The 24,912-nt window shown below is 37.4% G+C and overlaps 2 protein-coding genes across 3 annotated transcripts in view; both read left to right on the top strand.

Annotated features, from left to right (window-relative positions):
• The window catches only part of Zfyve16 (zinc finger FYVE-type containing 16), a 45,532-nt gene extending 25,146 nt beyond the window's left edge, over positions 1-20,386 (top strand). For both annotated transcript variants that reach the window (XM_031360741.1, XM_031360740.1), the window contains 8 exons: positions 1,942-2,024; positions 3,388-3,492; positions 3,850-3,997; positions 7,181-7,261; positions 12,245-12,407; positions 13,405-13,510; positions 14,459-14,626; positions 18,692-20,386. In XM_031360741.1, coding sequence (XP_031216601.1) covers positions 1,942-2,024; positions 3,388-3,492; positions 3,850-3,997; positions 7,181-7,261; positions 12,245-12,407; positions 13,405-13,510; positions 14,459-14,626; positions 18,692-18,853 — 1,016 coding nt within the window. In that variant the 3' untranslated portion in view covers positions 18,854-20,386. The remainder of the gene's footprint in view (positions 1-1,941; positions 2,025-3,387; positions 3,493-3,849; positions 3,998-7,180; positions 7,262-12,244; positions 12,408-13,404; positions 13,511-14,458; positions 14,627-18,691) is intronic.
• A 692-nt stretch (positions 20,387-21,078) lies between these two features.
• The window catches only part of Fam151b (family with sequence similarity 151 member B), a 36,407-nt gene continuing 32,573 nt past the window's right edge, over positions 21,079-24,912 (top strand). The window contains exon 1 of the mRNA XM_031360742.1: positions 21,079-23,297. Coding sequence (XP_031216602.1) covers positions 23,273-23,297 — 25 coding nt within the window. The 5' untranslated portion in view covers positions 21,079-23,272. The remainder of the gene's footprint in view (positions 23,298-24,912) is intronic.

Raw genomic sequence — 24,912 nt, 5'->3', positions numbered from 1 at the left:
ACTGAAGTTTACCTAATTACTCAGAAATTATAAGTATTATAAAATATATCAAGTGTGTATATATGTGTTTACATGGCTACTTTAGACCAGATTAAGATTCTACCACTATTATAATGGTCAGACTTTTATACCTGGTTATTTTTGTCATTTCAAAATTATTTCTAATGCTACACTTTAAAAATTACTCTGTACCTTTATTCCAAGCTTTTTGTTTTGTTTTGTTTTGTTTTGTTTTTCGAGACAGGGTTTCTCTGTGTAGCCCTGGCTGTCCTGGAACTCACTCTGTAGGCCAGCAGGCTGGCCTCGAACTCAGAAATCTGCCTGTCTCTGCTTCCCAAGTGCTGGGATTAAAGGCGTGCGCCACCACTGCCTTTTTTCCTGGCTTTTTTTAAAAAAGCATTTTTGTTGTTGTTGTACCTGCAGCAAATTGTATTTAACTATGAGGAACTTGATTTAAATAATTTAGTATGTATTATCTAGTTAACAGTTTAGTGTTGGGAAAAATAAGAGTTGCTTCTATTTCAGAATGCGCACTTGTGAAAGATGTCTAGACTGGTAAATCACAATTAGTGTTAAAAGACAAGAAAACTTTAAAGGACAGGTTAATATAAATGAAAATGGTTAGAGATAATTTTACTTTATTGAACAGACTGTGAACAGACATTGAACAGACATTGACAGGCTGTGGCTTAGAGTGATATGCTATCTGTATTACCTGTATCATTATGACTAATGACTAATGATGTATAAACAGGTGGTTCTGATCTGAGAAAGCTTATTTTCATCCAGAATCTTGGGACTTTAATTTTTGCCATTAAATGTCCTATAAATTCCATAAAAAAATCCAAGTCATATCTAAATTGTATGAGCACCACTCACATCAGTGTCAGTCTAAAAAGGTCTAGCAACTGTAACAAATAGAGACCAGCGTTGTTGAGGCTCCTTAAGCTCTTCTGATAACTCGTCCTGTCACCATCACACAGCCTTGCAGTCCAACCCTGCACTCTTCTGAAAGATCCTTGCCACTCCAGGAGCTTCTCAGCTGCACTGTAGGAAAACCAGGTTTACTGTTTGTACGTGCTTCTTTTGAAGCTACTGGCCACACCTGTGGATTATATGCCTCACAGTGATTGATGCCTAGCTAGTATACTGTCCTAATTTCAATAAAAACAGCATTCAAATTTTATTATCAGTAACAAAACACTGGATAAAGAAAACACTGGTTCAGAATAAAATTCTCAGGATTACACATAAAATATGAGATTAAAGTTAAATTTTTTTCATAATAGAATCAAATGTTTGTCTTAAATAGTAAGGAATCCCTGTTATGAAAGTCAGAATTTAATTTTTTAATTACCATTTTTTAATTACCACAAGTTAATATTAATTGAAAAGTCTTTAAAGTCTTGAATTCGGGGACTAGGGTTATAGTTCACTTGTATATTGCTTACCTCGCTTGTACAAGGCCCCAGGTTCAATCCCCAGTACCACAAAAGAAAAGACCAAAATACTAAGTTTTAATATTTTTGTGTTTCTCTTTAAATTAGAAAAACTTCATAGGGGTTGAATCAATTATTGTAATTTTTCTTTCCCATAGTGGATTTTATAGAAGTAAGATTAAAAAAAAAATGCTTTGGAATCAGAAAAGCCCAGTTTCGAATCTTTTTAACAGTTATTTGAGCAAGTTTGTCTATCTTTGTTTTGGTTTTTAATCTGTAAGCAGGTACAGATACCGTTGTTTGTTACAGGATCCACATGAGCGCTCTATGGTAGCTTTCCAGGTGGTATATCTAGAAGCTGCATAGGATCTTTTACTTTTCTCTGATAATGTACTGAGTAATGTTCATATGTACTTTCTGTTTGAAAAAAGAAAATAAGACTAATAAACTTCGGCCTTTGTGTTGTTGTTGATAGTAACCAATTATTCTTTCTCATGTGTAGCATACCCTGCTCCTCTAACAAGTGTCAGAGGCAGGAAACCTCTTTTTGGAGAAATAGGACATACTATTATGAACTTACTTGTTGTAAGTAACTGAACTATTGTGTTGTTTAAAATACAGTTTCTTCAAGAGTTTATTTAGTATATTTTACGTACTTTATTTGTCCATTTTAATTTGGAGTACTTGGTATTTGAAGGCACATTTATAAGTCCTAAACCACTAACATAAATGAGCTCTGTTTTTTTTTAAAGATTTATTTATTTTTATGTGTATGAGTACACTGTAGCTGTACAGATGGCTGTGAGCTATCATGTGTGTGGCTGCTGGGAATTGAACTCAGGACCTCTGCTCGCTCCGGCCCGCTCGCTCCAGCATAATTCATTGTAGCTGTCTTCAGATGCACCAGAAGAGGGTGTCAGATCTCATTAAGGGTGGCTGTGAGCCACCATGTGGTTGCTGGAATCCGAACTCAGGACCTTTGGAAGAGCAGTCAGTGCTCTTACCCGCTGAGCCATCTCGCCAGCCCCAGCTCTGCTTTTTAGAATACAGTGTCTCCTAATTTATGTATTTCTAATTCTTTTTGGTTCCCTGTACTGTTTTGTTCTTGCATACTGAGGTAATTGGAGACTTCATCACAAACCTCTGAAATTGAAGGAGCTGAGTAGAAGTATTAGTAAAGTAAATCAACATTGTGATTTTGAACAAATTCTGATCTTGGTATCCTCACTTGTAGGAAAGCATGGATAAGGTGATCTCTGAGGTTCTCTTTACCATTAGTCAAAGTTTGCTTGTTACTGTATGAAAGTTTTAGTAGGCCTACTTTCAGATTCCATTGACAGCCCAGCTTTTCTGTTACTTTTTCAAAACATGGGAGATAATCTTGTAAGAGCATAGTGTTGTGTTGCTGTGTGTCAGATGACTCAGGTCTGTCATGTGGCTCTGTTGTTTTAGATCTGTGCTAGCATTTGGAGGGAGTGCTTGATGGAGGAAGCCACTCGTCTCATAGTGCTTGGATGCAAAAAGAAACTGAAAGGGCCTGGAATCCTAATAATCCCTCCAAGGGCGTGGCTCAGCTACTGAGGCCTTACCTCCTAGACATTCCACCTCATCCCATGGAGCACTGGAATTGAATACGCTTTGGCCTTAGGAGCTTTAGGGAGACACTTAAACAGAACTGACTTCCTATTTTAGCAGCTGTAACAGGAAAGGAGAGCAGTGTCCACACACTGTAAACTTCTTTCTGAGAATATTCTTCATTACTTTTGAGAAGTAGTTGGAAGAATTAGTTTGTGGGGTTTTCTTGGGGGGAGGTGTTTTGGTTTTCAAGTTGGGACTTTTTCTGTGTAGCATTTTGATAGGGCTGTGTCAGAAGACTTAAACTGTAGATGCTGATGGAAGTGTTTAGTAGATGGCTAAATGGTGATGGAATTTTGATCATTTTATGTAGGATCTTCGAAATTTCCAGTATACATTGCATAACATCGATCAACTGTTGATTCATATGGAAATGGGAAAAAGCTGTATAAAGATACCTCGAAAAAAGTACAGTGATGTAAGTGTACTTGCGCCTTCCAGATCTAAAGATATTTCAACAGAGGAGTTCCTGAGACTGGAATTTGTTTGTTTGTTTGCTTTGACTCAGAATATCTAATTCATAGCAACATGTTTTTATATTTTTAAAATTTGTTAATAGAGAATTTGTTTGACCCAGTTTTTCATTCTTTTAAAAATTGCTTTATCTATTAATTGAGGAGATTTTACTGCCTGCCTGCCTGCCTGTTTGTCTTCTTTCTTTGTTAATTCCCAAGGAGTTGTTCACACTAAAGCTTGGTAATAATGAAGTTAATCAGTAACAATAGTTGTAGACTAGACATAATGTTTCTTAACAAATGTGGTGTTTCCCCCTTAGGTAATGAAGGTGATAAACTCTTCTAACGAGCATGTTATCAGTATCGGAGCTAGTTTTAGTACAGAAGCAGACTCTCATCTGGTCTGTGTGCAGAGTGATGGAGTCTATCAGACTCAGGCCAACAGTGCCACTGCTCAGCCAAGGAAAGGTAAGTTAGGATGCCCTCACAAGAGAAGTAGACACCCATTCTCTATTTGATGAATTAATGATGGATGGTATGCTTACATTTCAGCTTGGATAACTAATAAATAAAGAATTACTTCTATTTTATATTTTTATTTCTGACTACATTAGATGTAAAGATTTGGAAGTTGTTCTTTTTGGCACCTTCAGTGTATCCCATTGTGTGAGAATCTTCTTTCCAGTAGTGTCTCTCTGGAGTGAGATGTTTTCACACTTGTTCAGTCTCTGCTCAGTTCCTTTTGCTTGAGAGGCCACAGGGTGGACAAGGGTGAAGAATTACTTACAAAGCCAAGAAACTGGGATGGAGAAATGATAAAGACTGGAGTGAGCAGCCTCTTGGACATTAGCCTCAGGTCTGGCTGCTGACTTGTAATGAATGGCCTAACAAATTTCAAGTTGAGTGAAAACTAAGCAGTTCATAATATTAAGACATCATTACAAGATAACATTAAAATATAATAGCCTGATGTTCTCACTGTTAATAATTTTGTCTTCTAGTTGTAAAGGTAATGTTGTATACCATCTCTAATACATTTTGAAAAGCAGTGAAAAGAAGTGGGTGCTGGAGAGATGGCTCAGTACTTAAGAGTGTGTTTTGCTCTTACAGTGGCTTGACTTTGGTTGCCCTCTTCTGGACTCAGAGGCTACCTGCAAAACACACACATACACACACACACACACACACACACAAACACACACATACACCCACCCTTTTGCAAACTAAGGCCACTGTTGATATTTTAATGTATTTTCTTGTTTATTAATATATAGGTTGCATAGAAAGTTTAAGGCCTGATTTTATACTTTTATACTTTTTCTCTTATCATTACGTGACATTTTTGTGATTAAAATTTAAGAGCTCTGTGTGGGTGTTTGTGCATGTACACATATGCGCATGTGGAGATCAGAGTTACATAGGATGTTTTCCACTCTCTTGCATCTTGGTTTTTTAACTAGGTTCTTAACTGAACCTGAGCCTACCAGTTCACCTAGGCTTATTAACTAGTAAGCCCCCAGGATCCTCCTGCTTCTATCTCTGCTGGGATTATAAATTGTGACCACCACATTTAATTTTTTACATGAGTGCTGGAATTCTGAACTCATATTTTCATTCCTGTACAGCAGGCACTTTACAGATTAAACCATCTTCACAGCCTATAAATTTATGGAGTTTTAAGTATTTTTTTAAATAGGCTATATTTACATTGTGGTAAGATTAAGATTACTTATATTTATGCTGCGGTGATAAAAACTGTCCCCTTAACCACTTAGGCATCCCGTTAAAGAGCAACAAACCCTGTTTTGTGTATCTCTCCAGAGACTTTGTATAATATACACATTCAGGCAAGGGCATACATGTACATACACTCAAGATGCATCTTTCAGATAGCTTATAATACTTGTTCCATTATGCACCTCACTTTATTTTTAACAACTCTCAGAGGTTAATCTATGTTAGTGAAGAACTTTCACTCTAACTTTCCATTTGGCAATTATTTATCATTTAACTCTCTCTTTGTCATAGTTGGTTACCATTCTTCAGCTACTTACAAATATGCTGTTATGAATAACCTTGTATACATGCATGTTATATTTCTAGGAATGAAATTAGTGTCAAAAGTTATATTTGTATTTTCCTTTTTCTATTTTCCATGTGTGTGGTTTTTTTTTGTGTGTGTGTATGCAAGCATGTTTTTGCATGTCTGTAGGTACACATGTGTGTAGAAATTAGTGCTGGTTCTTTCTCCCATCCTCATGTTCCCAGAAATAAGACTCATACTCAAATGCCTTGGCTATATAGCTGGACTCTTTTTTGACTTGATATAATTTAAAATATCCCACTTATTTTAAACTACATTCTGCCATGTGGCTGGTTACTTGTGCTTAGTAGATTCCATGTGTTTGTCTCCTCACATCTTCCCATGAGAATCTCTTGTACCTGGCTCTATCCCAGAATTCTTTCTTCCTCCCCTATGTTCCCCCTCCTATTTCCTGCCTAGGCCATTACTTTTTAACTGACAGGTGATGGATCTGTACAGCACCCATGATATTCTTTCTACAGGTGTGCATGTGGAGACCTCTTGGGAGGCAGAATGTTCTAGTTAGGGTTTCTTGCTGTGAAGAGACACCATGACCCCTACAACATTTTTTTCAAAGATTTATTTATTTATTTTATATATATGAGTACTCCGTCACTCTCTTAGACACACCAGAAAAGAGCATTGGATCCCATTACAGATGGTTGTAAGTCACCATGTGGTTGCTGGGATTTGAACTCAGAACCTCTGGAAAAGCAATCAATGCTCTTAACTACTGAGCCATCTCTCCATCCCTGACCCCTACAACTCTTAGAAAGGAACATATTTAATTGGAGCTGGCTTACAGTTTCAGAGGTTTAGTCCATTATCATCATAGCAGGAAGCATGGTGGCTTATACGCAGACATGGTGCTAGAGAAGGAGCAGAGAGTTCTACATGATCTGTAGGCAGCAGCAGGAGACTGTCACACTAGGCCTAGCTTGAACATAGAAGACCTCAAAGCCCACCCCTGGAGTGATGCATTTCTTTCAACAAAGCCATATTTACTTGTTGGAGTAACCTCCACACCTCCTCATAGTACCATTTCCTATAGGCCAAGCATTCACACACATGAGTTTGGGGCCATTCCTATTCAAAGCACCACACAGGGTCTCTCAGTAAAAATCAAAGCTTGCTATCTGGCTAGTCTTGCTAGTTGTCTTGGTCTGAGTCTATCTCTGCCTTCAAAGGTTAGAATTCAGGCAGGCCATCATACTCACCCAGGATTTACATGGTTCTAGGGATCTTAACTCTGGTCTTGATGCTTACATAGTAAAGTACTTTAACCACTCTTCTCACAGAGATTTATAAATTTTATGTTTACATACAGTGAATTTGATTCATGACACCCTCATTAACAAAAGCACAAACATTTTAAGTAATACAGTAGTCCCATCGTTTGAAACACTATTTCATCCAATATTGTAATTTTGTTTTAACTTTTACTGTATTTTTAATGTGTTATGAGAATAACATTTATCAAATATTTGAAATGCAGAAACTCTATATTTTGAGTAATAAATACAGTAGAGGATGAGCAGATTAAAATATAACTTATTATTTGTTATCAGTGACAGGTGCAAGTTTTGTGGTGTTCAATGGTGCTCTGAAAACATCGTCAGGATTTCTTGCCAAATCCAGCATAGTCGAAGGTATGAGCTTCATATTTGATTGTTTTAATATAAAGTTATTTTTTCTTTACCTTTAATAAATATATTTGTTGGGCTAGAGAGATAGCTCAGCAGTTAAGAACACTTCCAGAAGTTCTGAGTTCAATTCCCAGCAACCACATGGTGGCTCATAACCATCTATAATGCGATCTGGTGCCCTCTTCTCATATGCAGGTATACGCGCAGAGAAAGTACTCATACATTAATTTAAAAAGAAAAAAACAAAAGAGAAATATATTTGTCTGGTATGGGTAGTACCTGTGAAGCAGAGGTAGATGGATTTCTATGAATTTGAGGCTAGCCTGGTCTACATAGTGAGACCTTATCTCAAAACAAAACAGAATATATTTGATGCTTACAAAAGAACAATGTAAGTTTGATAAAAACAGTCAGTACCACAAACGTGAAATAATCTCAAGGCCTAGAGCATGACAGTTCTGGATTTACTTGAGCCTTCTTTCTCCTCTACTCGAGAGCTAGCTACTCGACTGACTACTGTGTGTATTATTTTCTAACATTATAGCATATTTACAGAATATGCTACTTCATTATGCTTATTAAGAATGATAATTTATTTACAAATGTATTTTATCTTTCTAGTTTATGCATATTCTGTAACTTAGCTTGTTCAGTTTCTGCTACAGCATTTTCTCTGTCCAATCACTCTAGGCCTGTGATTGGACAGGAATAGAGAGGTGGAAATAGAGTTGGAGGAGGAAAAAGGTCAGAGGAGTAGGAGGAGGGGGTCGTCATCATGGAGGCAGACGATGAGGACGAGCCAGACCCCACGAGGTTATACGACCAAACAAAGGTTTTTACAAAATAGATTAATTGGGTTAGAATATTATCTTTATTATTTGGTTCTGAAATTATTGTGTTGGCATCTTGTAAATTGTGATTTTATTATTATATAAATCTGATTGGATATTAAGGCCTTAAGAGTCATGCTTTACTTACTGGGTCTTTGGCGCTACTTAGATGAATGATTGTGGGGGTGTGTAAAGAGTTGCATGTGAGCGAGATGTTTTTAATAGCTGGGAGAGAATAATAAGAGCCCGCTGGTACACGGTGATGCCTGTCAGGTCAATACCAGCTCAAAAAAATGTGACCGGGCGAGAAATGGAGCTTGCAGGATGGATTCATTTTTTAAATTTCCACAATAAGTTTCAGTGCCTTTAAACATTTTGTGAATATGTGATAATTTGTTTATCTGACCATGAAGTTCTAGATTGTTGTTTATGGCAAACAGTAGTGCTAAGATATATATATATATATCTAGGATTGGAATTTCTGAGCCAATTAAATTGGTAAATGCTCAGTTTCACAGACTATTTTGAAGTGATTTTGCTAAGTGATTGTACTAACCCTTGTTACTCTTAGGCTAATAATAGTCTACATAATCTCTAGACAAGGTATTAGTCTACTTAATTTTGTCAGCTTCTTAGCTATTTCTCAGTATGGTCATTATTAGCATATTTCTTACTCATTAGCAAGTAGAACATCTTATTTCATATTTATAGAATACGTTATCTTGTTTGTGAAATACTCATTCACAACTTTTGCCTATTTTCTATTGTCTTTTTCTAACTGCTTTGTAGTTTATATGCTACATATTATAGATTCCCCTTCATATTTAAAGTAACAGGTAGTAATTGTTGATATCTATATGGAAGGTATTTTGATCATTTGGAACATCTATAGAATGTGTAGTAGTCAAGTCAGAGAGAGTAGCTGCCATTTTCATCTACTTACACTCGTGTTATTTCTTTGTGTTAACTAACAAACTTGAGATTCTTCTGTAAGCTCTTTATAATGTGTACATTGTTGCCTTTCTGAATGTGCAGCATTCTTGGTATGTACTTGTATTATGGTAACTATCATCCAATTTCTTTTTCTGTCCTGCTTTATACCCTCCCTAACTTGTAGGAGCCACTATTTTATTTTCTTGTGTTAATGTAACTCTTTTATTATAACATCCACATGTGATTAAACATCCACATGTGATGGTTTTCCTTCTGTTATTGTACACTTAATCTAATGTCTGACCTCTAGTTCTATCCACATTGCTGTAAGTAACAGGATTTCAGGTTTTTTTTTTTTTCTGGCTGAATAATATTCCATCATTTCTCTATACCATGTTTTTTATTCATCTGTTTAAGCACCTCAGTTGATTTAACATTGTAGATATTCAGAATAGCTCTAAATAAGAGGATGTGGAAGTATCTCTCACTTTCTTTTTTTCTATATTTGTGTTGTTTCTTTTGGAGGAGAACATCGGAGAGCATTCAGACAGGATCTTGCTATCTAGGCCAGCACGGGCTTACTATATAGCTCGGGCTAAGCACAAATCCTCAGCCCTCCTGCTGTCATAGACCTCTGCCATCATGTCCAGCTTAGCTCTCCCTCCTGCTGTCATAGACCTCTGCCATCATGTCCAGCTTAGCTTTCATTCATTATTTTATTTCATTTAAGGTACACCCAGTAGGTGAATAGTTGGATCATAAAGTATTTCTAATTTTAGATTATTGAGCAACTCATGTACTATTTTCCATAATGGCATTACTGTCAACAGTGTATAATAGTTTCTTTCTCTGGTTGGAAATGTAGCTCAGTGCTTGAGCACTAGCTTGGCATGTGCTGAAGCCCTGGCCAATTCCCAGCATTTGGTTTATTCTTTGTGGGTTTTTATTATCATCATGATTATAGCCATTCTGATGAAGAAATATGATGGTTTTATTTGCATTCATTGTAATGATGCTAAATATTTCTTAGACATTTCTAGAACTTCTTTAGAAACGTGTCATCAGGCTATTTGTAAATTTTTTTTTAAGATTTATTTATTTATTATATGTAAGTACACTGTAGCTGTCTTCAGACACCCCAGAAGAGGGCGTCAGGTCTCATTATAGGTGGCTCACAACCATGTGGTTGCTGGGATTTGAACTCAGGACCTCTGGAAGAGCAGTCAGTGCTCTTAACCACTGAGCTATCTCTCCAGCCCCCATTTATGAATTTTTTAATCAGCTTTTGATTTTGTGCAACTAAGTTTCAGTTTGTGGTCCAGGCTAGACTTAAACTTGTTATCCCCACATCTGCCTCGAGAAGGCTTGGGGCAATACACCCCCCATCCCCCCAGTGCTAGAAATGATCTCTCTTGACATGCATGTTTTAGTCTGCAGTCTTCTTTCCTCTGTTATTCAGGAGAGGCTTAATTTGATAAACATTTGTTAGCTAAGCTTGGGGTTGTCTTTTTACATGTATATTCTTTCTCAGCCCCTTGAGTACTAGGATTCTAGGTAGAAGCCACACCCAGCAGTGCTTTCAGTTCTTACAAGGTCCACAGAGAGAAAATCTTATTCATGCATAAGTTTTCAATAATTTCCCTGTGTTTTCTTCTAGTAGGTTCATATTTTCAGGTCTTACCTTTGGGTCTTTGGTTTATTTTGAGGAGATTTTGTGCATGAGAGAGGGGGACCTACTGTGAATAGGTAACTTTTATAGCACCATTTATTCATTTGTTCATTTGTTTTCCTACAGTGAATGTTTTGGCACCGTTGTTAATAATCAGGTGGCTTAAGTGGGTGATTTATCCTGGGGTTTTCTGTTCTGCTCCGGTGTGTGCGTGCCTGTGTGTGTGCATGTGTGTATTTAATGCTCTTGAAATTTTATAACTTTGCAGTGTTTTTGAGAGAAGGAGAGAGACTGAGGTGTCTTAATACTTCATCATCCCACATAGATTATTTTAGCTATTTCAGGTCGTTTGTGCTCTCCTGAGAGAGTTTTAGGGTTGAGAATTTGTTTCTCTTGTCCTTGTGAAAATCCCAGTAGTATTTAGTTGGAGATAATTTTGAATCTGTAGTTGTTCTGGATAGCATCAATGTTTTGACCATTTCAATCCATTTCAATTCATGAACATGGCCATGTCTGTACTTTCTTGTGTCTTCCAGTATTTCATTGGTATTTTGTCATTTTACTGTAGAAATCATCTGGTTTCTTCATTAAATGTATTCCTTTTTGTTATTGTTGTGAGAGGAGTTGCTGTCTTAATTCCCTCGTCAGCAAGCTTGTTGTGTGTATAAACATGCTCCTTATTTTGTATCTTGATTCTTGTGTTGTTTTAACATATTTTTGCCAGATTCATACAGTTTGTAAATAGGAACAGTTTGACTTCCCTCTTGCCTCTTTGGATACCCTTTCTTGTCTCCTCCTGACTTAGTGTCTGTAACTACGCTAGTGTTCTAGTAGTAGTGAAAAGGAGTGGTCCCGGCTTTCCTCTTTCTTTGTGGTGTTCGCTGTGGGTTTGTCCCATTCTGCCTTTTTTGTCTTAAGGCATGTTCCTTCTAAACCTTCCAAACTTAATTTATTGAGATTTTTTTCATAAATAGATGTTGAATTTTATCCAGTCTTTTCTTCTGAAAGATGATTAATGCATGGTTTTTGTCCATTAGTTGGTGTGCTGTTTATTGATTTGCATATGTCTAATCATCTTTGTATTCCTAGGATAAATCGTACTTAATCATGGGGCAAGGTATTTTTGTTGTACTGTGACTAAAATGCTTAGTTTACTGTCTTTATTTGCATAACCCTAAAATAGTTCTTAACTTTATGAAATAGTTTTATTTTTCTAGTGAAAAAAAGTCATTTAAATGATTAACAAAGGATATTTAAAACATGTATTTTTTTAAAAAGATTTATTTAATGTATATGAGTACACCGTCACTGTCTTCAGACACACCAGAAGAGGACATCAGATCTCATTACAGATGGTTGTGAGCCACCATGTAGTTGCTGGAAATTAAACTCAGGACCTCTGGAAGAGCAGTCGGTGCTCTTAACTGCTGGGCCATCTCTCCAGCCCCTAAACCTTGTATCTTGAAACAAAAATATTTTAATAATAAATTCTGTTACTTGGCACACATTCTGAAATTTGGCAAACTCAATGTGAAACATGACTCTCATTTCTAGATGGCCTAATGGTACAAATAACTCCAGAGACCATGGATGGCTTACGGCTGGCTCTACGAGAGCAAAAGGACTTTAAAATTCAGTGTGGAAAAGTTGATGCAGTAGATCTGAGAGAATATGTGGACATCTGTTGGGTGGATTCAGAAGAGAGGAAGAACAAAGGGTAGGAATTTCTTACTTTGATGGAGGGGGCTGATGAAAACATTCCTTTAATACAATGTTATACTTTATGAATGAGTATAGAATTATGCCACTAACTTTAATGTTTCTATTCCAATTAATACAATTTTTTTTCAAACATGTAACTAATCAGATTCGTAAGTTTTCTTGGGCAGGAAGCTATAATGAACCATCAACCTGCGGGGAGGGTCTGATTTTAAAACATTAATTAGGTAGCTTTGTCCAGGGCTAACGAAAGGCAAAACACCTTTTCTGATATATGGTACACATTTTTGTCAAATAAATAGGGGTTTCCTTCTGATTATTGAATTCTGTTAATTCCTTGTAATGTAAGCGAGCCTTAATGATGTAATCAGTAGAGGCCTCACCCATACCACTGTTGCTCCTTCTGTTCAATTACCCATGATCTCTCAGTTTTAGAAATGGATTAAGGGTCAAGAAGAAAGAAGAAGGAAATGACTCCAAAATAGATTTTTGATATAAGGCTTTGCCATGTAGCTTAGGCTGGACATGAACTCAATATGTGGCCCAGGATGGCCTTAAACTTGAAATCCTCCTGCTTCAGCCTCCTGAGTGCTAGTGTTAAAGGGCCTGTGCCACCATACCCAGTTTATGTGGTGCTGGAGATCAACTCAGAGCTGTCTGTATAACAGGCTGCACCCTGTCAAATCAGTGACATGTGTAACCCCAGAAAACAGTTTTTTAATTGTAAGATACTTTTCTGTTAAGAAACTATTTTTAAGTATATTAAAGCTAGGTCTGAATTGGACATATGAAAAAAGAGATACAATTTACTGGATAAAAAGATTATAACATAATCAAGCAGTCATGATAAATGATTATTTTATATACATTTGAGATATTTGTTGCTACTTTAAATATAAAACTTTGACTTTATTATCTCATTTTCCATATTCAATAATCAATTTCATAGAAAACACCATGATACTAATTGTATTATATTCTGCTTTATTACATAGTGTTATCAGTTCAGTAGATGGAAGATCATTGGAAGGATTTCCAAGTGAAAAAATAAAACTGGAAACAGATTTTGAAACTGAAGAGAAGACTGTGAAATGCACTGAGGTATAGAAAAAGGTCTCTTCACTTCATGTGCTGTATGTGTGTGTGTGTGTGTGTGTGTGTGTGTGTGTGTGTGGTGTGGTGTATACTTGGAAATATTGCATACTCAGCCTTTGACTATTTAGGTGTAGTTTTCCACCTTTCACTTTCCACGTTAAAATGTATCCCCACCTAGAATCCCTCACATCCCAGATTTGAATTTGCATAAATTTATTTCAAGCTCTCAACATGATAGGGCTTCCTGACAGCTAATGGATACTGACCTTTTTTTTGGTTTGTTGAGACAGGGTTTCTCTTTGTAGTCCTGGAACTCTCTTTGTAGATCAGACTGGCCTCAAACTCAAAGAGATCACATGCTTCTGCCTTCCAAGTACTGGGATCAAAGATGTGCACCACCATACCTGGCTAAATTGGCATTTTTATATTGTTATTTTACTATAGAAGATTTTATTGATGCCAGCTTATAATCAGCACTCATGTGGGAAACCATTTTGGCACACTCTCTGTTTTGAAATAAGACACTATGAAGGTATTGAAATAAGACACTATGAAGGTATTGACCCAGCCTGGAGCCCCGTGTCCTGTCTGCAGTTAGGTGGTCAGTTCTTCCATCATCTTGTGGTTTCAAATGTGTCTGATCAGATTCCATACAGACATTCTTATAGTTTTGGGCCTGAATAGAATTAACAGGATTTCATTGACACAGTCAACTTTGGGCAAAAATAGCTGGACCAATCTATAATCTCTGATTTAAAAAAAATTTTTTTATCATACATATATTCAGGCTGTAGATAAAGAATGCTTTCAACTGATGATTTCAAAGATCTAATGTTGGAATTTTATTAAAGTTGAATTGAAAGCTGTAGTTGTCTTTTTTATTTGTTTTAATTCAGTTTATTTGTTGCTTCTAATCACAATCATGATTTCTTTCCTAATTTGACTGATTTTCAGGTGTTCTGCTTCCTAAAGGACCAAGATATATCTATTTTATCAGGTAGTTACCAGTTTGCAAAAGAGATTGCCATGGCTTGTAGTGCTGCCCTGTGCCCTCACCTGAGAACGCTAAAGAGTCACAGAATGAACAAAATTGGACTCAGAGTTTCCATTGACACTGATATGGTAAGATGTATTTTTGAGATTTATATTGATGTAAATATATTTATATGCGGTGTGTGTGTGCCATGGTGCATACGTGGAAGTCAAAAGTAACTCACGGGAGTCGGTTTTCTCCTCTTGTCATTGAGTTCTAGGGACTTAGCTCAGATTGTCAAGCTTGTCCACTGAGCCATCTTGCTGCTCCTGAAATCAAAATTTTTATCTAACCCTTTGAGAAAAGGGAGCCTTCTACTTTTTTTTTCTTTTGTTTTTGTGGTGCTGGTAATGGAACCCAAGAGCTCACTGCTAGACAAGTACTCAGTCACTGAGCTACACGTCCATCTCCAAGCCAGAACTTGTGCACATATGTATTACCTCCATTAATCTCTAACTGAAGTCAGACTTTTCTGTAAAAGGTCACAGAATGCATATTTTTGGAAAGGTAGGCTGCAGGGATTTCTCTCACAATTTACCTTTTATAGTGGGAAGCTGCCCCTGTAACTGAATGAACATGGCTGCGATCCAGTGAACTGTTTTACACAACAGCAAACCTGTAGACCATAGTGTGCTTATCCATTACTGTCCTGTCCTGTGTGACAGACAGGCTTTGAAATTTATTCTAATTAGATTTACATGACTCAAAAATCTAAAAGTACACACACACACACACACACACACACACACACACACACACACACACACACACACACACCACTTTATTAAACATTCCAGGAAGCAGCAATCATGCTGTTTAGTATAGAGTTGGTGGGCCATGGAGATGTTGACTCTACAGGTGGAAATGCTACCAGAAGAGCTACCCTCAATTCTCAAACAGAACTTCATCTCAGACTCTCTTTAAATATTGCTCTGATCGATTATATAACTGTATACATTTCTTGTGATTTTTTAGGCATGTACAAACAAGTGTATATATGTAATGAAACTTGTGTCATTTCTCCAAAATGTTTTATTTGTCATTCTTTTTTAATATACCAGAGATTGTATAATAGTACATATTCTTTTTAGTTTTGTTTTTTTGTTTTTTTGTTTTTTTTTTTTTTTTTTTTTTTTTTTTTTTTTCTGAGACAGGGTTTCTCTGTGTAGCCCTGGCTGTCCTGGAACTTACTCTGTAGACCAGGCTGGCCTCGACCTCAGGAATCAGCCTGCCTCCCAAGTGCTGGGATTAAAGGCGTGCGCCACCACTGCCCGGCTTACATATTCTTTTTTATGGCTGTATAGTAGTCATAGTTGATTAAGCAAATGAACAACAGCTAATTAATATTATTTGGTATATTTTGACTGAAATTTAGTTTGTTGACAGTTTTACTTTTTTGCATAAACAAGTATAACCATAAAACAAGTTTCTAGATTTACATCCATGTATGCACTCAATGGCTATCAGCATACTGTCCCAAATATGCATTGAGAGCTTGAACCTAGGTCTCTCACATGCAAGTCATATGTTTCATCTCTGGTCTCTTTTTTTCTAGCCCTTCATTTTTTACTTAAAGGCAATCTCTGCGCTTGAACTTATACTGTAGCCCAAGTAAACCTTGTATTTGTGATCCTTTTGCCTTGGCCTCCTGAATAGCTTGATTATAATAGGCCTGCTGCCATCAAGCCTGCCTTCTGTCAGCAATTTCTGAGACAGGTCTTATTCACACCTTTGTATTTTAGCAACATTTAATCAAATCTGGGGCCTTGTATATGTTAGGCAGGTGTTCTATTACTATGCTGTATCTCAAGCCAAATTGAACTTTTGAACTTTAACAGTTTGATAGGTGCAATAATCCCCAAGGACCAGCCTTGACTTGGAGAGGGGTTTCTGAGAGAAGGGGGGTGTCTGGGAGCAGTGAGTCAAACGACTCAAAGTCAAACCGTGGTACACAGGCTGACAGCCTGTGTTATGCTGAGATAGCTTCCAGAATGCGCTCCTCCCTCTCTCCCTCTTTCCTTCTCTCTCTCCCCTGCCCCTCTCCTTCCCTCTCTCTTTTCCCCACCTCTGTTCTGCTCAAGACAGCTTTCTCTTGCTATTCTAAAAATTCTCTAGATAGCCTTTTTAGATCAAAACCAGTCTTATTTACATATCAATTCAGTTATTACCCCAGATTCCCCTTTTGATTATCCCATGAAACCCAGGACTCCAGCCCCTTGATTCTTTGCAAGTGCTAGCACTGACAGTAAGATAGCTGGGTGGGACCCCACTCTGAAATTACCATTTCTACCAAGCCGGGGCCTGGACCTGGACCTAAACTCCCTGGGTTCCAGGCTGACCTTTAATTTAGGAATCTGCCTGCCTTTGTAAGCATAAACAAAAAACTTAGCTAGGTGGAATCTTGCCTTGAGATCACCACTCCCTAAATCTCTATCTTCTTCCTTGGTATCTTTCTGACAAGCTGGCTCATAGTGTAGCTGCCTCTATTCCTTTAGATCTGTGAAACTCCTTATGTGATTCATATTGCTTCCTTATTTTGCATAGTTGAGAAATTATGCATGTATATATATATTTTTGAATTTCACAGAGCTTTATTGGGTCGGACAGAGGGCCACATTTCTGCTCACCCCAAACATTTAAAATTTTATTGCTCTGAGATCCCTGGCGATCTCCTTCATGATCTCCATTGGAGTTGAAGAGAGTATGACTAGGAAAGCTCAAAGCTTCCTTCCTTAAACACGGGCAGTATTATTTACAGTTCACCTTTACACTGGAGGTGAAAATCACACTGGAATTTATATATTTTTAATCATGTTTTCAGCATCCTTTCCCACAGCCTTAAGGGCTGTCTTAAAAGTCACAGCTTTTACCAGTGTGCTGAGACATAGCCACACCCTCACCTCCTGCACTCTTGCTGTTTCTGATTACCCTGGCGTCTTTAACCTTGGCAGAGAGGATGTTCCTCAAGGGAGGAACATGAAAATATGTGCATAATTATACAATGAGCCTTAGGCCTGTAGCAACCATTAACACTCTTGGAAGCCTATGCCCTGCTGGCTCTGTTCCAGGGGCAGGAACCATGTCATCCCATTCCCAGGCCAAGCAGGACTTGGCACCATATGGTGCTCAGTGTTACCTTAATAGGCATGTCCACTTAACAGTGTTTATCTAATTAACAGTGGCCTTCTTACATGGAAAAGCTATCTTCCCCAGAATGTCTAGTGAATATTTGTTGGGTATATTTTGTAACTTTTGACATCAAGTATAGATTTTCAAGGCAGATTCTTCATTAGAATTGGTTTTCTAAACAGGAGTTCATATACTAGTTTGCTCCTCCAGCAACATGTGTTCTACTCATGCTTCCTACTGAAAAGAGTTTTGTTTTCATTACTTCGTTGTAAGACCCTTTCAAGGAAACTTATCATGAGTATTGGTTGAATAAGCAGTTTTCTTTATAATTAAATGTATAAAAATATCAACTTCATCATAATATTGAATCTTAATATTAAATAGTATTGTAGGGCTTGTGAGGTAGCTCAGTAGGTAAAGTGAGTGCTGTACAAGCATGATGGCCTGAGCTTGGATCCCCAGCACCCATGGAAAAGCTGGGAATAGTGGTGTATGCCTGTAACCCTACTGCTGCGGGACAGAAACAAGACCCTGGGGCTGCAGACAGTGAGAGACGCTATATAATAAGTGGAGCCTTAGTGGAACCGTAGTGACACCCAAAGTCAAACCTCTGGACTCATCTTATGCACACAGCTACATACACACATGCACACATACATACAATTGCACATATGTCTCACACAAAACATAGTACTGCAACAGTTTGAAACACGGTAAGTTGGTTTTTCAATTCATTTTTAATTCAAGTTAAGTTGCATTGTTAATTATTTTTTAAAAAGCTTCAGACCTCATTTAGATATGTCTTTAGTTGAAAGGAAATTTAAAATATAAAGTAGTGATAATATTTATGTTATAATTTATGTAGTAAAGAGATAAAAGAAATGGGAAAACATATTTTTGAAAATAACATTACTATGCTAATAGCCTTAAGCTGAGTATTCAAAAATGCTACATATTTGTCTGCCAAGCAACACAAGAAGGCTAATTTTCTAGGGTTACCTTTATCAAGATTCTCTTTTTTCCAGGTTGAGTTTCAGGCAGGCTGTGAAGGCCAACTTCTGCCTCAGCATTACCTAAATGATCTCGACAGTGCTCTGATACCTGTGATCCATGGCGGGACCTCCAACTCTAGTCTGCCACTAGAAATAGAGTTAGCATTTTTCATTTTAGAAAACCTTTCTGAGTGAAACAGTGTACTGTGTTGTATGTTGCAAACTTATCTGTTAAAACAAATCCCAGCACTAAAATGGAAATGCCACCAACACTAAATGTTTGATAATTGAAATGTATAATTTTGCTTTTTAGGTAGGAATGATTTTTAAAAATCATTAGCACAATATTTAAGTACCTAAAAATTTAAGGAATCACCATTTTTATAGCTTTATGCTTATTATAAGAACTAAGAAGAAATATTTCTTCTAATTTAAAATTTGTAGTATTTACTGTGTAACTTAAATGTTAAGCCAAAGTATCTGCACTTAGTTACACCTCTTTACATATGATTTTAATGAAGGAGATACCTGTTTTGTGTATATGCTAGTGAGAATACTGGTTTTGAAGTCTGTTTAAAAATGTATTTCAGTAATGAAGACCAGTTTCAAGATTCTAGACTTATAATTCTTTGAATAAAGCTGATAACTTATTTGTATAAATGGAATGGAGACCTACCTCCATGATTACATGCAAAGTGTTTGATTAAAATTAGAATTTTGCCTTTATTTCTTATCAAATTATATATATGCATATATATAAATATATCATTTTTTCTGATTAAAATAATTGCGGGTGCTTCAGGACTTTGTGCTTCTCCACTTAAGTCTGTTGTTTCCATAGCAACATATGATTTGGAATGTGTTTTATAAATCTTTGCTAATATATAAATAGGTAATATTTTTGTATCACTGTACATTCTTTCTCCCCTTCCTTACAAAGTACACCACTGTATTTAACACTCTTCAGATGACGACAGGCCAGATGACCTATCATGTAGTCATTGTGTAGCAATAACTGAAGCCTAAAGCAGGTTTCTTTTACTTTCATGTTTAATCCTTAGGAATTTTGTGATTGACATCAATGTATGAAGTGTAAATTTCAGCAAACTTATTACTTTTGCATATTTTAAATTCTTTCTATGCTAGTTATTTTTTATAATGGAATATTTAACTTAACATAAAGGTTGTGATAGAGCTTTCTTGTTTAATTCAGACAACAGAAGAAAAGAAAAAACTGTGATTTAACTTATATAAAATGTAATCATTGTTTTGATGCCTTTATATTATATGAAGTATATTTTTTGAATTAAAAACACTCATTGTATCTATCAAGAAAACCACACTAAATAACTTTGTGTAAGGGTTATTTATAAAGTATTGCAGCTTATAGATCCAGTCATGTGAGTCTCCTCTGAATCATACTTGGACCAGCCAAAGACATTTGAGGAGAATATCCACAAGTAATGTGAAATGTTACAAATAGTAAATAAAATGGCAACATATGACTGACAAAATTTAGCAAAATGATGTAATATAAAGATGATTGCATATCAAGCTCATTTTGTTACATAATTTCTTTTTTCAGTATACTGTATACTTTGTAGTAGAACTGAACAATTTATGAATATTGAATTTACCAAATAGTAGAAGAGTCTTCTGTGGAAAAGTAACTGTGAGTTTGTTTTCATAGTGTCTACAACCAGTAAAAATTGGAATTCTAGTCTAAAATGTTAGAGGCACATTTTACAGCATTCTTTGGACATGGGTTTTTCTGAATGCAGACGCTTGATCATAGTCTTTCTTCACATTGGCACTTAATTTGAAATTTTAGTAAAGAAATCAGTTGTCTCTTTGTAGTCAGCCTACAATGATCTGTTTATGATCTTAAGACTTTTAATATAACTCAGTTTCTCTGCATTTTGAAATATGTGGTGGACTATCGTCTTGCTTTATGCATCTATTGAACAAACTGTGTGCCTGTGTGTGCTGCATATAAAAAAGGACCATTATCAGGTTTCATCAGTTGAATAGTACCTTCTTTTTTGGATGTGTGTGGATGTGTTAACAGACGGTTAACATATAGGTACATTTTAACTGCTGCAGTAGAGAAATAACTCTGCAGTGAGTGTGGGCAACTGACTGGAGGATACCCATGTCCTCCTCAGGAGGAGCTTGCAGCACAGTGAGCATTTGGCCTGGAAGTCTGAAACACCAAGAATGCTTATGATTGAATAATAAAAGTCTTACTTTGACAGTTGTGTAGGATCCTCACAACCCAGGTTTCTGTGTTGTTTCATAGAAGTTTTTTTTTTTTTTTTTAAGATTTATTGATTTCATTTATATGAGTACACCGTAGCTGTCTTCAAACACACCAGAAGAAAGCATCGGATCTCATTACAGATAGTTGTGAGCCACCATGTGGTTGCTGGGAATTGAACTCAGGACCTCTGGAAGAGCAAGCAGCTAATGCTCTTGACCGCTGAACCATCTCTCCAGCCCCTAGAAGTTTCTTAATAGAATAATTTTGATAGTATGATTCAAATGTTAAAAGACTTTCTTGAAATAAAACAGAAACTACTGACTCATTCTAGGTTTAATATTTTGTTGAGTGGCTTTAAAATGTTTGACTCATATGCACAGTTCAGCAAAAAGAAACATGAAAATTTAGCAGTGTTAATCTTTTGTTCCTTTCTGCAATTAAGATGCTTTTTACCAATGGCTGAGTAAAAAATGTTCAGACAGAAGCAGTGGAACATTTATGATCCTAAATATTGTGCAGATCCCCCCTGCACGGACCTACCTTGTTCTTCCACCACATACCCTCAATAGATAGTCATCTTTATTTTGTGTGCCATCCCAAGATTCAGAGGTAATAGCAACAGTGATCTTATTCCTCTCTGCTTTTTAAAGTGCACAACACATTGGGATTACTGTAATTATTATGTTGTGTGAGAGAACACTTGAATCTATTTCTCCTACCTGAAATGCTGTGTCCAGACATCTCCATCTCCCCAGTATCTCCCTTTCCTCTACCAACTCTGCCTGCCCTTTAGCCCCAGCAACCACCATCATCAGTTTTTGTCCAGGTCAGCATTCTTAGGTCAGCATAGAAGTGAAATCATGCAGCCTTGGTCTTCTTGTCCCTGTCCTCCTTCACCTAACATCTGACAGTTTCAACCTTGTTAAAATAACATGATCTCCAATATGGACCCTGAACCTTATTATGGGCCTGGGCTACATTTTATATATTCATCTGTTGGTGGATCAGGCCGGAGAGTATCTTCGTGTGACAGAGGTAGAAACAATTTGGGGTAAATCGAATGTTTAAATACAAAATGAAAGTTCATTTTTGATATTAAAAGCTCAAAATAGTTCAGTTGGTTTTGTTTCTTGCTTTTATGAGTTAACATTGCAGTGAGCGCAGGGCACAGCTGCCTGCCTGACAGTGATTTCCTTTACATAAACAATGACTCCTAATTTTTAATTTTTCTGGGGTCATCCACAACCATTTTCATAATGACATTTCTTACATAAAATGTAGCATCATGTAGTCATACCATATTAATTACTTGGATTATGTAGCTTTATATTTAGGATCATAAATAGGTTCTATTGCTTCTGTCTGAACATTTTTTACTCAGCGATTGGTAAAAAGCATCGTAATTGCAGAAAGGAACAAAAATCTATTAGAAATCTTGCCTGTATTCTTAGAAGTACTTTGATTATAACAATTTTATTACTAACAAAGCTGGTGGTTAGAACTTCCAGGGTGTGAGGATGTTGGAATGTTGAAACTCTAGCATCCCGTCTTCATGTGCTGTGTTTTTAGCTCCCTTAATAGCATTGCACACATGACCTAATGCCCATGTGACTAGGTGAAACCTTTGAAATGTGTTAACTTAGCAGACTACCAGCTGAAAACCTAAGAATGGTCGGAAAGCAACTGAAACCTGACCTCAGTCTGCTGTAAATTGCATACCTGATATTTCCACCAAAGTATTTGGAAAATTCCAGGATATATAACTTTCTTAAACAGCGAAAAACTCCACTAAACTATGCAATATATTTGGGGCAACTGATTTGGTGTTCTAGAACGATTATCACTCATACTTGGTTCAGTAATAAACTCTTGGGGTAAGAGGTGTGATTTATGCTTTTTGTAAAGAAGTAAGTTTAAATGTGAAGATAGAAAACGAAAGACCATAAAGCAATGGGGCTATGTTTTTTGCCTGGGCTGGAGAGAAATCCAGAGATTATGAAGGCCTGGTTGAGGCTAAAATAATTGCTACTCAAGTCAGAGTGACTTAAAATCTTACCCTCTGAAGGGCTGGACGAGAACCACTTCTGTTTGTGCTGTCAGGTAGCTCAACAACATTACTGGACCTCTGCATTACGGGAGATGTACCCCGCAATCCACTCCCCCAAACCACCACCTCTCTCCCCTCTTTCTCCGCTTCTCTCCCTCCCACAAGCCTAGCAGTTGCAGTACGCCTGCGCACCTCTTACGTCACTGGTGCAGAGGTTCCGGTCAGGTCATCTGGCTTCCGCCAGGGAGACAACCTCGTGAGTGCCAACCCTGTGCACCTGCGCAGACCGCGGCGTCTGTCCGTCACCATGGCAGCATGTGCTGGGGGCCCGGGTAAGTGTGGAGGGTTCAGCGGGCGCCGCCTACTCCTTTCCAAGCTGTTATTCGAATTGTAAATGCCAGTGTCTACTGGGTGTGGAGTGTTCAAGTGGTGGCTGATTTTACAGAGGCCGGAGAGTACCTCCGACAGAGGTAGAAACAATTTAGGGTATAAATCGATTGTTTAAATACAAAATGAAAGTTCATTTTTGATATTAAAAGCTCAAAATGGTTCAGTAAGGTTTATACTCCTTCCCAACCATTAACCCATTTTCCCCTCAGGCTTCTGCTGCACATTCGTGAGTGGATCCTTCCAGAAAGGTCTTACATACATAGCACATATACTACCTTTTTTATTTTTTTAACCTTCCATTTTAAAATTTTTTTTTTATCTATTTGTTTTATTTGTATGAGTACACTGCAGCTGTCTTGAAACAAACCACAAGAGGGCATCGGATCCCATTATAGATGGTTGAGAGCCACCATGTGGTTGCTGGGGAAGTGAACTCAGGACCCCTGGAAGAGCAGTCAGGGCCCTTAACCTCTAAGCCTTCTATTCAGCCCTCTTCCTTCTGCTTTTTAACACACACATACACATTTTAAAATTTTTTTTGCATTAACCCTTTGAAGATTTTAAACAATTTATTTTGATCAATTTATCTTTGTCTCTCCCCCAGATCTGATCAAACCTCTCTCCAACTTCACGTCTCTTTTTGTTTGTTCTTGCATTTATCAAACTCCAAAGAGGGAATAGAGTGGGCTGTCTCAAGGCTGGGGGCTTCCCTCTGGTTTTGTACTGTGAATTTTAAGAAAGTTTCTGTAAATGTTTATGGTGCATATTTATGGGGTAAGGTGAGACTTTTTCCTTCCCAACCCATAGTAGACCAATTCAGTGTCAATTTCTTAGGTATCTCTTCCCAAGAGGCCCACAAAAGAGGGAGAGGTAGGTGTCAGAATCACATTGGAGGGGCTGGAGAAAAAGCTCATTTGCAAAGCTTCCTGCTTTGCAGACATGAGGACCAGAGTTCCATCCGTGTGAAAACGAGGGATCCTGGTTCAGAAGGACACCTGGGGGAGCTGGGAACAGGTGGATCCATGGCAGTAGAGAGTAAGCCACCCAGAGTGTCTTCTTGGTGAGCTCCAGGTCAGCAAGCCCCTCCCCCCTTCTCAAAACACTAGGCGAAGGCTACCAAAGGATGACATCCGTGATTGTCCTTTGGTCTCCTCACGTAACATGCACACGCATACACAGGCATGCCACATTGTAACAAAACAGCACTGGCTCTTTGGAGGATGCGCACCCTTCCTTAGAGCACCGGTGTAGAGAAAAACCCTGGTGCTTCAGATGTTTCTTATACAAAGGAAACAACCTAATGTGGCTTAAGGAAATCTAACATGAAAGGGACATTCTGACAGGAGACACAGCTGTTTTCAGTCCCCTTGTGGGAATCAAATCTCAAAGGGCTAAGGGCACTGTGTTAACAGGGCTGCGTTTCTCCAGGAGGTGAGAATGACAGTGTTCTTGCCTTTCTGGCCCCATGGCTCACAGGGTCTCTTCCTGCACCTTTCAAGTCAGAAACAATTGGTTGAGTTCTTTTCACTACATCACCCCAACTTTTTTTTTTTTTTT

Source organism: Mastomys coucha, unplaced genomic scaffold (assembly GCF_008632895.1).
Source record: "Mastomys coucha isolate ucsf_1 unplaced genomic scaffold, UCSF_Mcou_1 pScaffold8, whole genome shotgun sequence".
Taxonomy (NCBI): domain Eukaryota; kingdom Metazoa; phylum Chordata; class Mammalia; order Rodentia; family Muridae; genus Mastomys; species Mastomys coucha.
This window is presented reverse-complemented; position numbering and strand designations above follow the sequence as displayed.